General features: G+C 43.4%; 1 protein-coding gene across 15 annotated transcripts in view; it reads right to left on the bottom strand.

The window, feature by feature from the left end:
* Window positions 1-8,745, bottom strand: part of LOC141758360 (calcium/calmodulin-dependent protein kinase type II subunit gamma-like) — a 46,603-nt gene extending 37,858 nt beyond the window's left edge. For 3 of the 15 annotated variants that reach the window (XM_074619680.1, XM_074619679.1, XM_074619683.1), the window contains exons 1-2: window positions 8,442-8,745; window positions 5,181-5,275 (exon numbers count right to left, since the gene is read on the bottom strand). In XM_074619680.1, coding sequence (XP_074475781.1) covers window positions 5,181-5,275; window positions 8,442-8,506 — 160 coding nt within the window. In that variant the 5' untranslated portion in view covers window positions 8,507-8,745. The remainder of the gene's footprint in view (window positions 1-5,180; window positions 5,276-8,441) is intronic. The other 12 variants (XM_074619677.1, XM_074619681.1, XM_074619685.1 and 9 more) reach the window with 5 other exon arrangements.
* Between the last annotated feature and the right edge of the window lie 3,739 nt (window positions 8,746-12,484).

The raw sequence follows: 12,484 nt of genomic DNA, 5'->3' as shown, positions 1-12,484 counted from the left end.
ATTGTTTCATGCAAATACCGATGATATCAATTTTACTCCGAGTGCTACCTAAAATGTTTACGATGAAACTGGCTAATTGGAAGGATTGTCCCACCCACCTATCTGGCAGTAATAGTAGTAATAATAAAGATAGTATTATCATAGCAAAAAGCCTGTCTAATTTATATTAAAATGTATCTGCCTCTTCACAATGCACAAGCAACTGACATTGTGTCACCATGGTAACAACTACACACCAAAAAACGTCCCATCATCAGCTGACCCCTAGAGTTTTTGATCAATGGCAGGAAGCACACTGCCGTGTGATTAGACTGAATTTTGTTTCACTTCATTATTTAGCCCGATATCATGTTTATGTTAGCTATTTTCTGTTGACACCGAAGCTGGGGTTGCTAGGATCAGGTGATTTAAAGCAGCAGAGGGTAGAAATGGAGCAAATATGATTAAAGAAAGTTATTTTTATTAAACAGTCACTATATCCTGATGGTAGTGCATGATACAGGTAATATGAAAGAAATCAGGTGCCTCTGTGTCCTCCGGTGCTCCTAATGGCATCTGCAAGATTTCACAGACCTGAGGAAGACAAACAGTCACAGCTGATCTGGAGTCCGCTGTCCAGCGGCCGTCTATGAGAGCCACGAGTCAATCACTCGCGAACTCCGACCAAACAGTCAAACTAGGCAGCGCTGATCGAATATTAATCAATATTATGTTACTGTAATGCCTATTTCTCGCCTCAAATGTTTTCAGAAACATCTTGTAGTGTACTGCTTAGCTGTAAAATGAGAAAGTTTGTGACCCGGCAGCCATGTTGAGATCTGCTGAGGAAATACCAAGCACCGCCCACCAGCCGCAGCACAGCCAATAGGAACTCTCTCTCTCTCTGAAATGACTTATGATTGGTCAAAGTTTCCCGTCACAGGCTACATTTTTTAAAGCCTGAAAACAGAGCAATGAGGAGGTGCAGAAATATAGTTTTCTCTCAGAACACTTGAACGAATGAAAGATTATTATGGAATTTTTGCCCAATGATGCCAAAAAATGTTCTTCCTACTGAAGCTTTAACATTACCAGGAGCTGCGAGTGGCACAAACTTGGGCTGCGGTCAGCCAGCGTTCTGTTATTTACCCTTTGCGAAGAAGCTAACATACAAAACGGGTTTGCCTATTTCATCACGTTTAGGTAGAATGTGGCTGAACCAAATCCAAGCAGATATATACAAGCTAATTTTGAGCAGAAAAGCAGTTTTGTTGGGGAAAAAACACCTTTATTATCATTATATGCTTATAAAAATCGATGTGATTATTTGTACCGTGCAAAAAATATATAACTTATTGTAGAGTTCCTCTTTTGTTGACTTAAGAGCCGTGTCAATATCATCCACGGTCATCATCATTCTTGTGGCCATGTTTCTGTCACTATTGTTCATGGATGAAGCCAGGTAGCTATGTACAAATATGATGTGCCCATTCTTAGTCCCGCCTACAAGCTCTCATTGGTCGACTGCTTCACCAACTGGGGTAAATAGCCACCAATGAGCACAACACCAGATCTATTCAAATCACTGAACAAATTGGAGGTGTGGGCGACGATTCAGAGGTCTGGAACCAGGCTAAACTAACAAGGGGGCCCGCCAAATCCCAGAGGTTTGCCATTGATAACAATGAGAGAGACTTTGGCTTTGGATGTGAGCAAGGAACCAACTGAAGTGAGGTGGAAATTTGGGACATTGTTGAACAATAAATAGTAAAGTAACAACTGAAATGATTTTCACTGGGACAATCGCGTCGACAACAACGTTGAGGAGAACAGGTATTAGGGTAGTGCATTGAAGTGGATAGTCTGTCTCACTCTGACTCTCTCTCTCACACACACACAAACACAGTGTTGCAGCAGACAATGCAGCAGCCATCCACTTACCAGTCACTTCACTCATCAACAACAAAATAAAACAGAGCACTCATTCTGCGCTACGAAACTTGCATCACACCATTGCAACACTCTGTGTGCAACTAATATGATGAATAGAATTTCTAATAGGCCCCCTATTTCTTCATTTAATTTTATGGTGTTTTTCTTTCTTTTGAGTGATTTCAATTTGTATAATTTACATCTAATATTGCTTTTTGTCCTTCGGTCTCATTTTCTTCTTTGACTTAAATATACTGCATTGTTTTTTTGTGAAGTTTAAGGGTCTATATCTTATTCTTTGGGTCATTTTAATTTAAACTCACTCATTCATTTATAAACTGAAACCACCACAAACAAGATCGCATTAAAGACCCTTGATGATATGGGGTGAGAATCAGGTGCATGTTTTTTATGTGCATGTCCATATTGTGTACTAGGGCTGCACAATTAATCAAATATTAATTGCGATCACGATTTTGGCTTCCCACAATTTGGCTTCCCACAATTTTTGCTTCCCACAATTAAATGAACATGATCAACTGCGATGTTGACGTTTAAAATGCGTGCTCCGCTCACACAAAAAAATTTAGTGATTCCAAAACTAACAGCTAGAGATGCACCGTCAACCAGCAGCCGATTAAAGCCAGACGGTTTTCAGCAGTCTCATATATATACACACATACACACACACACACACGTGAAACCGCCATGCAATTTGTCACAACTGCAAGTCCAAAATAAGCCGTGGAGGACCGATCTTAAAAATATTTGGAACAACTAACTTAAATCAGACACTTATTATATTGCAATTCATTCCCATGATGCTGCTCAGAGTAATCACAGTGCTCGTCTTCCGACAGCATGAAGCTAAACAGCTAACGTTAACGGAGGTTCCTTTGAGTTGCATTATAATGCGTTCAGGCTCTACTCAGTAAAAATAAGTAAAGGGCAAAGGTAAATTATGACTATCATGATGCGTTCAAATGTAATCTGGTAAAATGTAGTTTTTCGCGAGAAACTTAGATGTTTTCACAGCACTATAAAACAGATAATAGAGAGAGAAATACAACCTGTTTAACTTCCTAACACAAGCCCTAAGCTCATATATAATATATAATTAGAACTACTAATGCCAAGTTTTTTTTTATCAAAGCAAATATTTAAATAAACATACAATCATTTATTTCATAATAATTTGAATTGTGTGTTTTTATGCAAATAAGCGCCATAGATGACAAAAACAAAGTAAAAGGATAACATTTAGACTTTTTGGCAGTTGAATGTAGCACAACATATACAAATATTTTGTCCCTTAAATCTATGAATAATATCAATATTGATCAAAATAATCGTGATTATCATTTGGGCTATAATCGTGCAGCCCTATTGTGTACCCTGCTGCCCACTCGCATCCACCCTCAACTGCCTGTAGGCTGAACTATCCCACGGCCAACAACCTACATCCATCCCTGACATCCCGTCCTCCCTCACTTCCTTCCTACTTTCGTTTCCTTCCTTCCTTTCCCTCCATGCCTCCCTTTTACCCCTCCCCTCCCCTCCCCCCCTCCTCAGATTACTGCAGTGTTTACCAGAGCTTTGAGAGACTTACCCACCAGGCCACGCGTGAGGTCACACTCGCCCCATCGGGCTAAAAAAAACCCACCCAAATCCTACCAGGCAAGCTGCCTGCTCACGCACTGGCTGCCTGTGTGTGTGGACGTTTGTGTTTTGTGTGCATGTAGGTGCATGTTGCGTCAGCCATGCGGCCTACCGCAATTCTTCTCTTAGCACAAAATCCTCTTCCTTCGCTCACCCTATCGTTCTCTGTCTCGTTTCACCTTGCTTCCCTGCTGTGGAGTGTCGTTGATCTCCTTGCAAGACTATATTGTTAAAAATCTCCTCCTCGTACTCTCCTGGCCAGCTTTCTTCTCCCCTGGCAAACATGCACACATGCACAGGCCTACATTGTACTGCCTGCCTCTGCGAAGAGCCAACAGTTTTCTGCTGAGCCCTTACTTTTCCTTGGTGGGACATTAATACCAGGAGCTGCCCTATGTGGACACTTGGTGGCAGGGATAGAACAATACGGGTATTACAACATGCTCACAGATGCCTCACAATACAGACATGCTCTATTAGTGTTACTCCCTGCTCTCTCTGTCACACACACACACACACACACACACACACAAATGCCATCAGACACAGACAACAACAGGGCAAACAGGGAGGCGCCTATGGAATCCGTGGGGTCTTAGTGGTTGATGAGATACATTTAGCATAAGTGGATTAGCCTCGATACAAACCAATCCCCCTTTGCAGAAAGACAAGAGACAGGCAATGAGTGAGAGAGGCTAGCAGAGGAAGATAGGCACGGAGGTAATGAGAGAGAGTGCAGGGAAGGAGAACAAAGGAAGCCAGGTGTGTGTGAATGTCAGGAAGGAGTGCAGGCCTAATTTGTCAGATACGAAAAAAAGGAGAAAGCAATTAAGTATCTCAGTCTGAAGCCAGGGGAGGTTCTGACACACTGCCATGAGCTCGCGTCATCATTACGACATGGCACGCCACTCCAGGCATGTGCACGTGGGTGTGGATCTATGAAGGCACGCACAACCAGCGCAACAAATACAAATTCAGGAGCGGAGCTACGTGAACAAGATAAAAACAGCTTTCATGTCCTGCCAGTTCTTATTGTTTTATTTCGGTCCCTGCATCCATGTGCATCTTAGAAATTTGGATCAATTCGTTGTACAGCGGTTGTCTAATGATACCACAGAGGAGCGATTGAGAGTTATTCAATACAGTGTTTATAAAGAGGGTCATTAAACCATCAAGAGGTTGCAGATAAGAACTCCCCACAGACACAATGATTGAATAAAAGACTTCCTTTGCCATTGGAATTATGGGACTCATGGTTTATGTGCAAGCTTTCTGGGCGATATGACGGTGTATAAAGTGAGACGAAAGGCCAGTAGAGATTAGTTATCCCTTCAATATCTCTGGTGAGCCACAGCAGACAAAGTTGAAATCAATGATCTGCATGATGCAATGCATCAATAGGATGAAGTACTTTGATTTGCTGGATTAACCACAAACAAACATTTCCACTTGTTGTTTTATCTTTTACCATTTCTCAATATAATTTACAGAAATGATAGCAATCACAATATAAAAACAATATAGCTCAACTTTCCGATATACACAACAAACAAAGCAAACATGCACATATCAGAGTGTGTGTCAGTGTGCTGTGCATGGTGTTACCATACCTCTTGCAGACAGCTTCTTAGTGTTGATGATTTTTGCAGCATATTCCTGTCCTGATGACTTCTTTACACACCTACGCACCACTGAAAAAGCTCCCCTGAGAAGAAAGAGCATAAACAACCAAAAATCAGTTCCATTTCACATGCTCCCTCTCTCACACATACACAACGAGTGACATTTGAAACTGCATCCACTCGTGTGGCAGTGGTTTGTTTTTTTGTGTATGCCAACAACCTTGGTTTTTCTCTCTCTCTCTCTCTCTCTCTCTCACACACACACATAAACACACAGTTTACAGTCATTACTATCACAGCGTCAGTGTGTGTGTGTACAACCTGAAAAGGTGGGCAACAATCAAACAAAAATGGCATCAATACAACAAGCTTCTCAAGCATGAGTGCTGATATCTGTTCGGGTCTTGGATTATAAAATGAATGGCCAAGTACTTTTGCTAATCTTTGATAGGCGCACAATACAATGCAACCTACAGCCCCAAAAGGAAATTCAATTTGCAACAGCCAGCACAAAGAATGGGCTGCATCTCGCACAACAATGGGCAATATTTAATACATTCACAAGGTAACAACGTTCAGTTATAAATCTGCTCAATAGAAAAAGAAAGTGCACAATAAAACAACTCCCACTCTGAGGAGTTTCATATTGACCTAGATGAATGCTCCATATTTTTTCACCTGCTAGCTGCTATGGTGATCGTTCAATTTTGAGCATCAGAGAACAAGCAATTATATGCATGATTTTCATAGCGCCTATATCACAGCCTGTACCTGCAGTATCTGGCTGGCCCCTACGCAGTTTTTCTTGAAAGAGGAAAGGCTGCCTTGTACCACTCCGGATGATATATACACACACAGAGGGATGCTGCTGCTTTTCTGCTGCACTCTGCTCCCTACCACTCTGCTCTTAGTTTCAATTATTTACCAGTAAATGAGAAGTGACAGAAGTACAAGTGACGTTAATAACCTATGACGGAGCAAAATGCATTAACAAACGGGGGTGCAGAAACATAAGCCGAGGTGAGTGGTCAGCTTGCATAGGAAGCATCAGGAGCAGTAGATCCACTATGGAGGCTGTGTAGGTGTGTGTGTGCCAGTGCAGTGGCTGTGCAATCAGTGCCATCGATTACTCAATTATTAGGCAGAGAGTGGAAATGGCAGCTGGAAATTAAGGCCGGTGTATCTTTATAGGGCCAGTGTCGCCCTGATGCTGCTGATTTGGGTACAACAGGGCCAGGAACAACAGATGCTGATGATGATGATGAAACAGAGGAGGTAGTGGCCCGGTTTTTCTTGCCATCATCAGAATACCGAGAAAACACGTCACTGCCTCTCTTTACGCGGTGAAATTGCCGTTATAACAGCTTTGGACATTTTATTTATTTATTTTATTTAAAAGGGACCATGTACAGTTTAAAACATAAATGTCACCATTTGATGCACTGTACCAGATTATAGCTTTAAGCTAATTCACATCTGTAGTCCCTTGTGCGGGTCAAAAAAAAAAAGAAACATACTAGTCATACAAGAAGGAACATACAAAACACAGCTACACACAATAGCACATCACAAAGTATGCTTGTCAAGTAAAAAGCAAGTCACGCAGACCATGGAGTAAAAGATCAGTGAGTACAGAGCTGAGCAGCTTTTTAACAGACAGTTTTTAGTTGGTTTTGAAAATGCTGATAGAGCTGCAGCTCCTCACATCGCCAGGCAAAGGGTGTTCCACTGATTTGTGGCCTTAACAGAAAAAGCTGAATGCCCAAATGCAGTGCGGCGAAATGGTATCTTGCATAGAAGACGTTTATTGATAACAACGATGGCCAGCTGCTAGTGTGGTGCAGGAGAGAGGAGCGTATATATGGGGGCATTACATTACAGTGCAATAACGTCCTCATTTTAAGTGATATCCAGCGGTATGTAACGTTACTCAACACAGTTACACAAATCATCTGCAGCTGCCAGTGTCTCCCTGATGCTGCTGATTTCGGTACAACAGGGCCAGGAACAACAGATGCTGATGATGATGAAACAGAGGAGGTTGTGGTCCGGTTTTTCTTGCCGTCATCAGAATACCGAGAAAACACGTCACTGCCTCTCTTTACACAGTAAAATTGCCCGTTATAACAGCTTCGTTTTAACGACGTTTATTGCTAACAACGATGGCCAGCTGCTGGTGTGTGTGGTGCAGAGAGAGAGCGTATAGGTGCATTACATTACAGTGCAATAACTTCCTCATTTAAAGCGATATCCAGCGGTATGTAACGTTCCTCAACACGGTTACACAAATCATCTGCAGCTTCCAGTGTCGCCCTGATGCTGCTGATTTGGGTACAACAGGCCAGGAACAACAGATGATGATGATGAAACAGAGGAGGTTTTTCTTGCCGTCATCAGAATACCGAGAAAACACGTCACTGCCTCTCTTTACACAGTAAAATTGGCCATTATAACAGCTTCAGTTTTAACGACGTTTATTGATAACCAGCTGCTGTGTGTGGTGCAGAGAGAGCGCGTGTAGGTGCATTACATTACAGTACAATAACTTCCTCATTTAAAGTGATATCCAGCGTTACTCAACACGGTTACACAAATCATCTGCAGCTGCTTAGAGACAGAGAGAGAGAGAGAGAAAAAAGTGGTCGTGGTCGGCCTAGTTAGCTATAGCGACCACACCATCCACCATCCACCAACGGAGCTGTCAGAGAGCCCCAGTGGGCCGGTGAAATGTCACCGGGCTACACGTCTCTCTGCTGGCGTCTCTCTCTCTCTCTCAGGGGGCCAGAAAATACCGGCTAGCTAGCTATAACTAACACGGAAGGGTTTAACAGCTGTTAATGCACCAACCTCTCTCTGTTTAGCGGTGTATTCATCACCCAATAGCGACTAAAAAGCGGCTAGTTTATATAAATATCAAGCATGGTAGGTAGCATGGTTTTGGCTAGTAACTATAGTAACTAGAGTGTTCCAACCGTTACTGCGCTGTTCCAACCGTTACTGCGCGAGCTAAAATAACCGTTGCTAACTAGCCGTTAGCAGCCGTTAGCGACGGTTATTATTTAGCTCATGACTGCACCACGACGATAACACATACTGACACGTTATTAAGGCACTTAATGTGACTAATGTGGAAGGTATTTTGTGCTAGATATCGCAGGCTAACTAGATATAATGTGAGGCGAGGTTTTTGCGTGGGTGGGGGGACGACAAAAAACGTTAAAAACGACAAAACGTTAACTGCTTGCTTACTTCCCGAGCTCCTCGTACAGCTGGTACTCGTCGGTAAACCGGGTGCAAGTAGCGGGGACTGCCATGGTTGAAAACCGTTGAGGAGTGTTGTGTTGTGAGCCCGAAGCCTTTGGGTACGACGGGTGGCTTGGCTCTCTCGTACGGGTGTACGGGGTCCGGGTCCGGGTCCAGGGAGAAGGAGGAGGAGGGTAGCCTAGCCTCCAACACTGGAGTACCTTTCTGACAGGCAGGCAGGCAGGCAAGAAGAGGATAGAGGCGAGCAGAGGACGGAAAGGGAGGGGCTGGAGAGGAGGACGAGGAGGAGGAATGATGATGATGATGGTGTGTGTGTGTGTGTGTGTGTGTGTGTAGTAAAGGGGAGGGAAATCTCGCGAGAATAGACTCGTGCGGCATGAGACTTTAAAGCTGCAGTGGGTAGAAATGGAGCAAATAGGATTATTAAAGGGACTGTCTGTAACCTTTTAAGCGTATAAATCAGGGCTGTCCAAAGTGGGGCCCGCAGGCCAAAGTTGGCGCGCCATCAGGTTTGATTTGGCCCGCCAGATGTTAGCAAATTTTTTTTTATTAAAAGACCCAACCAACTTTACTGTCTTTTGGAAGGCCTTACCAGGCTCGGGTTTATAGTTAGAAGATAGTGGCATCATATGAAAATAGAAAACCTAAGGACTCCATTAGTACCATATCATGTCATATTAGCTTGTCAGGAAGGAGACTAACACTCTAAAGTTGGGTTAAATGTTGGTGGGGAAAACTGGCATGGCCATTTGTCAAGGTGTCCCTTGACCTCTGACCTCAAGATATGTGAATGAAAATGGGTTCTATGGGTACCCACGAGTCTCCCCTCTACAGACATGCCCACTTTATGATAATCCTATGCAGTTTTGGGGAAACATGCAGTTCTTTGAATGCAGTATACATGTGTTATTTTTGCCTATTCTAAAAATAGTGTATTTTATATTTCTACATACTGGGGTCCCTAAACAGTCTTGGAAATGCATAAATTGCATAAATGAGCCCAATTGTATTCAGCAGGTGGGTTTTAAGGGGCTAACTATGTAAAACATATTCAATTAAGGGAACTTGGGATCCTAGTACCATTTTGCATCTTAATAATACAATACAATAGGTGTTTAATTTTGGCCAGTGCTAACGGCATCTGCAAGATTTCACAGACCGGAGGAAAAACAACCAATCAGAGCCAAGCTGTAGCTTTGCCGTCTCTGAGCAGCTGTCAATCACTCGCGAACTCCGATCAAACGCGAAAAACATAGTATGTGATACCTTTGAGGTTTATTTTTTCTCCAGCTTATAAACTATTAATACATGTTTTAAATGATTTCTTTAACCTTAATGACATGGATTTCAATATGTTTTATTTATTTAAAATGAGTCCTGTTGAACACAATCACCTGATTAGTGACATCAACATACAGTTTTGTAGCAGTTTGTTTTGATTAAAGGATACGTTCCCAATTTTTCAAGTCTGTCTTAAAACCATAGTCAGGTGCCCATATGAACACTGAAACAGGTTTAGGTCGCTGTAATTATTCCTCCTGTTCATAATGGCCATTAAGAGGTCCCTTTTTAATGCGCTTCCAATGTAAGTGATGGAGAACAAAGTCTACAGTCTTCATTTTGTGTGAAAGCTAGGGATGTCAAAGTTAACGCGATAATAACGCGTTGATGCAAATTTGTTTTAACACCACTCATTTCTTTAACGCAATCATTTTTAGGTTGTAGTGGGCTCAGTTTCAAAGCCAGCCTAAAGAATCCATTGGTACCAACCATGTCATACTAGCTTGTCGTGAAGTAGGCTAAATAACGCTACAAACTTCTGCTAAATTTTGGTGAGGAAAAACTAGGATGGCCATTTTCAAAAGGGTCCCTTGACCTCTGACCTCATGATATGTGAATGAAAATGGGCAGCCCATGGATGTATTAAGAGAACTGGATACAGTTGGAGGCGGGCTCCCGTTCATTCCTATGAGAGTTGCTCAGTGGCGCATGATGCCAAAATGGCTCGACTTCCGGGTGGAAAAGTATCTTCCGGCGATCTTTCGCATCCATTGGGCCCATAGAGCAGGCACAGTAGCGTCCGCTCAGTCACAAGGCTCGGTCACGGGGGTCACAGTCACGGGGGCTTTCTAACTCCGCCTCCCAGCCCTCGCTCCAGCCTCGGTCTGGGGTTCATTCACATGAACAGAGGAAGGAAAATAACTCTGGATGCGTCTATTTGTGCCTTTTACAACTTGTAGGACCTAATGATTTAAATAAGGACTATTCAAGTGTTCGTACTGCGAAATTGATTTACCTAAAAAAAAAAATGATCTGCTGAGTTACAGATGTGTCTTTCCCAATGTAAGTCTATGGGGAAAAGTCTTTTTGGGCCCAATGGCATCACGTGACGGACACGGAAGTTGAAGTACCGCCGTTTGGCCACTACGAATGGCATCGACAACCGGCGCTCTTCCTGGGGGTTTGCGACAGCCATGTTGAGAACAGCTGAGGAAACACCAAGCACCGCCCACCAGCCGGAGCACAACCAATAGGAACGCTCTCTCTCTCTAAAATTACCTGTGATTGGCCAAAGTCTCCCGTCACGGGCTAGATTTTTTTAAAGCCTGAAAACAGAGCCTTGAGGAGGTGCAGAAGTCTAGTTTTCTCTCAGAACACTTGAATTTTGCCCAATGATGCCCAAAATATTCTGCCTACTGCAGCTTTAAGGCATCTAGTTCAATGAAGTCACAAAAAATATGGAGAGATGTTGCTGAATTCTAGACTAAATGTATTTGGGAGGACAGTAAATCATAATCAGGAGTCATATTGTTCAAAGGTAAACAATCTCAGGATGGTGCATACATGAAAAAAAAACAAACATCTTTGACATCCTGTCTCTTCTCATATCTTCAAAAATATTGCAGGGAACCTCACAGCAGCATTTTACTGCACTGGTTGGGATACACCCAAACCCTGGGTCACACCTCACTGCAGCAGAGAGGCAAACTATGACACACACACACACACACACAGACACACATTGCATAAGTACACATACAGACTCCAGGGATCAATATTGATTCATGCAGGTCTTGCTCTCAACACAATAGGCCTTTCTGAACCACGGATTTGCGTTCATGTATGTGCATAAGAGAGACGGTCAGAGGGAATAATGTGACCGCTGTATCGGGTTTCCACAGACGAGCATGCACCTATGTTTTTCCACAGTGTGAGGGCCGTTAGCTTGGCGGTGCTAAAAGATGGTGTCGCACAGATCCAGAGTGCCTCACTAAATGTTTAATGTGGCATGAGTGGGAGGCCATCAGAGGACAGGCGGGTGGGGCTGGAGGGAGCCGTAGAGCTTGAGAGTCCCTGTGTATGTGTGTGTGTGTGTGTGGCTGCCTGCTCAGCACTCTGGCACAGAGGTGGGACAGCGCACTGTCAGAGAGAAAATGGTGATTTCACTTGAAAATCTGTGTGTGGTTGTCAGCGTGGGAACACAAAGCTGAAAAAGTTCAAATATTATGAGGCCATATCTGCAAGTGCAGCCTGCTGAATCCGCGATGGAGAGCAGGAAAAAAGGAGGCCAGCATGTGTGTGTGTGTGTGTGTGTGTGCGTTATGTGGAAGACAAATGAGCACTGCAACGTAGGCTACTAGCCCTCTCCTGCCCTCCTTTTCCTACGTGCTAACCCTGCTGCCTCTCCTCCTCTTCCTCCACCTCCTCAGCCTCCACAGAAGTTATATAATGCTGAACTCCTCAGCCTTTGTTATCTCACACCAACCACACACTACGCCTTGCCCGCTTGATGAGAGACAGAGGAGCAGAGGAGGGAAGAGGAGTGAGAGCACGGGAGGCCGAGAGAAGAGAAAGTAGGATGGTTTCAGCCGAAATTGGCACTCAGTGAGGGAAAGAAAGAAAGAAAGTATGTGTGCCGTTTTCCATATTATTATTGTAGTATTATTACAGTCAGACCTATTCCCATCTTGAGCAGCTCCACTATGCGCATAATGTGTGTTACTCCATTTCTTCTCACTCATATGACT

This window comes from Sebastes fasciatus, chromosome 20 (genome assembly GCF_043250625.1).
Source record: "Sebastes fasciatus isolate fSebFas1 chromosome 20, fSebFas1.pri, whole genome shotgun sequence".
NCBI classification, from domain to species: domain Eukaryota; kingdom Metazoa; phylum Chordata; class Actinopteri; order Perciformes; family Sebastidae; genus Sebastes; species Sebastes fasciatus.
The sequence above is the reverse complement of the archived record's forward strand: the minus strand, read 5'-3'. Positions and strand labels throughout refer to the sequence as shown.